The sequence below is a fragment of the Oratosquilla oratoria genome, chromosome 20 (assembly GCF_046742065.1).
Source record: "Oratosquilla oratoria isolate Oo_2021 chromosome 20, ASM4674206v1, whole genome shotgun sequence".
NCBI classification, from domain to species: domain Eukaryota; kingdom Metazoa; phylum Arthropoda; class Malacostraca; order Stomatopoda; family Squillidae; genus Oratosquilla; species Oratosquilla oratoria.
In genome coordinates this window covers 54,597,877-54,602,449 of record NC_134796.1, presented here as the reverse complement: position 1 = coordinate 54,602,449, position 4,573 = coordinate 54,597,877, and the positions used below count along the sequence as shown (strand labels likewise).

The 4,573-nt window shown below is 43.3% G+C and overlaps 1 protein-coding gene across 1 annotated transcript; it reads left to right on the top strand.

Moving 5' to 3' along the window:
• Positions 1-3,560: 3,560 nt before the first annotated feature.
• On the top strand, positions 3,561-4,304 carry LOC143036336 (uncharacterized). The gene has a single exon (XM_076203584.1). It carries the CDS (start codon positions 3,561-3,563, stop codon positions 4,302-4,304), a length of 744 nt encoding a protein of 247 aa, XP_076059699.1.
• The last annotated feature ends 269 nt before the right edge of the window (positions 4,305-4,573 follow it).

The window sequence follows — 4,573 nt, the reverse complement described above, 5'->3', positions numbered from 1 at the left end:
AGAAAGAATGAATGAATACGAAAGAATGAGAAAGAGAACGAGAGAGAATTGACGTGGAAGAAGGAAAGAAATTAAAAAAAAAAAGGAAAAAATATCAGAAATGGTTTAGGAAAGAAGAAAGAACCTCCCGTGAAAACTCGGGAAACTTTCGGAAATTTTTCAAAATTTCATAAAGAAAAATGAAGGAAGTTTGAAAAGTGATTCATTGGAATTGCATAGGTTGAAGGAATAATTTATTCTGAATTATGAGAGTTACATACTGCGACCTCGCCCCAAAGCGATGAAGGGCGGAGGTCGATTCCAAACGCCTAATGATGACTGCTTCTTATTCGTTATTCGAGCTATCCTAGTAAGTAGGGCAAAGGTGAAGGCCCCGACCTTTATGAGAAACATGCTGATGGCACATCTGACCTATAATATATTAGGATTTTAGAAATTAGCTTTAGTTGTTCAGATTTATATATATATATATATATATATGTATACATATATATTATATATATATACACATAACTGCTTTTTCCAAGGGAGGTAGCCAAAAATAAAGACATAAAATCCACTCCCATTCCATTCCCACACACTCCACTCCCTTTTATCCTTTTCCCTCCCTTTTATCTTAGCTCCTCTTGGATGACGGGTCATCCCTGCATCTCGCCCACTGCCCTGGGTCAGAAGTAATGTAGCAAGACATAGCACATCCACAGCAAGGTCATTTCATTTAATCGGCACCACTCCCCCTCTCCGAACCGTCATGTAGAAAAAGAGAAGACTGGGAGAAATCCCTTTGGGCTGCGTCATAATATCATTCACACATCCTCCACCCACCCCCTTCCATGCAACATAGCATAATCCATACATAACCATTTTCCATTCACTCCTATCTTCTGTCTTCTCTCTTCCTTCTTCTACAGACATTCCCCTTTTTCCCAATTCCCCTTTTACCCCAATCATCCATCCCATCCTTGGTCGTCCCCTCAAGTTCACTCCTTCCACCAATGCCTTCCACCTTCCTCATCCGCCTTCCTCATCCGCCTTCCTCATCCGCCTTCCTCATCCGCCTTCCTCATCCGCCTTCCTCATCCGCCCTCCTCATCCCCCCCCCTCATCCGCCCCCCTCATCCGCCCCCCTCATCCGCCCTCCTCATCCGCCCTCCTCATCCGCCCTCCTCATCCGCCCTCCTCATCCGCCTCCCTCATCCGCCCTCCTCATCCGCCCCCCTCATCCACCCTCCTCATCCGCCCCCCTCATCCGCCCTCCTCATCCGCCCCCCTCATCCGCCCTCCTCATCCGCCCCCCTCATCCGCCCTCCTCATCCGCCCTCCTCATCCGCCCTCCTCATCCGCCTTCCCTCATCCGCCTTCCTCATCCGCCTTCCTCATCCGCCTTCCTCATCCGCCTTCCTCATCCGCCTTCCTCATCCGCCTTCCACCTCTTGCCTTCCACCTCTTGCCTTCCACCTCTTGCCTTCCACCTCTTGCCTTCCACCTCTTGCCTTCCACCTCTTGCCTTCCACCTCTTGCCTTCCACCTCTTGCCTTCCACCTCTTGCCTTCCACCTCTTGCCTTCCACCTCTGCCTTCCACCTCTGCCTTCCACCTCTGCCTTCCACCTCTGCCTTCCACCTCTGCCTTCCACCTCTGCCTTCCACCTCTGCCTTCCACCTCTGCCTTCCACCTCTACCTTCCACCCATGCCTTCCACCCATGCCTTCCACCCCTGCCTTCCACCCCTGCCTTCCACCTCTGCCTTCCACATCTCCTTTACTAACCTTTCTTCACTTATTCTTTCCATGTGTCCAAAACATCCCAATAGACTCATCAACCCTGTCTTCCAACTCCCTTCCTAACACCGCTCTCCTCTTCACCTCCTCGTCTCTCACCCTATCCAGCCTAGTAACCCCTACCATACTTCAGGCATTTCATCTCAAACACATTCAAACTCCTCTCTACCTCTCCTATGTTCCATGATTCTACTCAATAGAATGCTGTCGGCACTCTCACATCTTCATACAATCTCCTCTTAGCATCCATTCCCAAATGTCTGTTTCTCGTTTCACTTTTTAACCCCCCCCAAGACATTTACTTACTTCTCTCAATCTACATTCTACCTCCACCTCCACTTTTTTCCTGACACATTCGCACACAAGTATCTAAAGCTATCTAGTCTCTCCCCCTTCATACTCATTTCCATTTTGCTGTCATAGTCTTCCCTTGTACATCTCATCACCATGCTTCTACCCACATCAACTTCCTTCTATCGCACAACTTCCCAAACTCCGTCACTAACTTCCTTAATCCCTCCTGATCTTGCTACAAGAGTAGTGTCATCAGCAAACAACAACTGGCTTATCTCCCATTTTTTTTTTTTTTTAACCATCTTCAATTCCCGACCCATTACCCTTGCATTTACCTCTCGCACCACCCCATCCTAATTCTAACACAGGCTCTACTACTCTTGTAAAAACTCTTGACTGCTCTTAACAGCTTTCCTCCTATTCCATATATCTGCAATGCCTTCCTGTCAATCCTGTCATAAACGTCTTCCATATCCATAAAAGCCCCAAAAACATCCTTACCTTTTCCTATAATATATATATATATATATATATATACATATATATATATATATATACATATACATACACATATACACATACATATATGCATACACAAACATATATACATACACATACATATATACATACACATACATATATACATACACATACATATATACATACACATACATATATACATACACATATACACATACATATATGCATACACAAACATATATACATACACATACATATATACATACACATACATATATACATACACATACATATATATATATATACATACATCTATGTATACATACATACATATATATACATATATATATACATACATATATAAATACATACATATATATACATACATATATATATACATACATACATATATATACATACATATGTATATACATACATATATATATATATACATACATATATATATATACATAAATATATATATATACATACATGTATATACATACATAAAGTATACATACATACATATAATACATACATATATCATACATACATATATATATATACATATATATACATACATATATACATATATATATACCTATATATACATACATATATATATACATATATATACATACATATATACATATATATACCTATATATACATATATATATATATATATGTATACATAATATACATATATATACATACATATATATACATATATACACATACATATATACTAACATATATACATACATATATACATACATACATACATACATACATACATACATACATACATACATACATACATACATACATACATACATACATACATATTCGGGTGCGGCAGAATTATGGCAACCAAATTAAATTTGTCCTACCGCAAACATATTTTATTGCAGCCAAATAATTTTTGTTATACTGAATTCTCCGTACTTTTTTGTGCTAGTTATGTTTATCTCAAGTTTGTAACGCTTAATTCCTATTTTTTTCAGAATGGCAAACAAACGTAACGCAATTTTGGAGCTGCATCGTCAAGGAAAACGTCAATGTGACATTGTTCGTTTGCTCGGTGTTCGTAAAGATGTCATTTCAAAAGCAGTCAAGCGGTTCAAGGAGCTTGGTCATGAAGGCGACCGTCTAGGAAGAGGAAGAAAACGCACCGTCAACACTCCCAGGAACAGGCAGATCATCAAGAAGCGAGTCCAGCGAAATTTGAGGGTCTCCATGAGGAAAATCGCCCGTGAAACTGGCATCAGCGACCGATCAGTGCGACGAATGGCGAAACAGGAGCTCGAACTCAAGCCCTACAAGGTCCAAAAAGCTCAGCTCCTGACGGACGAAAACAAGCGCGTACGGCTGCAACGATGTCGCCAGCTCATTCGCCGGGCCGCAGGTCAGCAGTGGGAGCGGATCGTCTTCACGGATGAGAAGCTGTTCACCGTGGAACAAGCACACAACCGTCAAAACGACAGGAGTGGGTCCGCAGAGGCTCCCGGCACCTCGGCCATCATCGAACACCGCCAAAATCCGCAGTCCGTCATGGTATGGGGCGGAATTTGCGCGAGCGGCAAGACACCCCTGGTTTTCGTGGAACAGGGGGTCAAAATCGACAAGGACGTGTACCGACGCGACATCCTCGAGGCCGTGGTACTTCCGTGGACCCAGCAGCACTTTGGCGATGCGGAATGGACGTTCCAGCAGGATTCCGCTCCGGCCCACAGGGCGAAAACGACTTAGGAGTGGTGCAAAGCCCATTTTCCGGGTTTCATCACATCTGCGGAATGGCCGCCGTACTCTCCGGATCTAAACCTGATGGACTACAGCATATGGTCGATTTTGGAGGCCAGGGCCTGTGCTAAGCCCCACAAAAGTTTGGAGTCGTTGAAGCAATCGTTGCGCCGGGAGTGGGACAGAATCACGCCGGAGGAGCTGCGGCCCATCGCCGAAAATTTCAAGAAGCGTTTGAGGCTTTGTATCGCCGCCAAAGGAGGCCACTTTGAAACCGC

What these genes read in the sequence shown, in the direction of transcription:
- LOC143036336 (XM_076203584.1), top strand. Translation starts at nt 3,561, where the DNA reads ATGGCAAACAAACGTAACGCAATTTTGGAGCTGCATCGTCAAGGAAAA.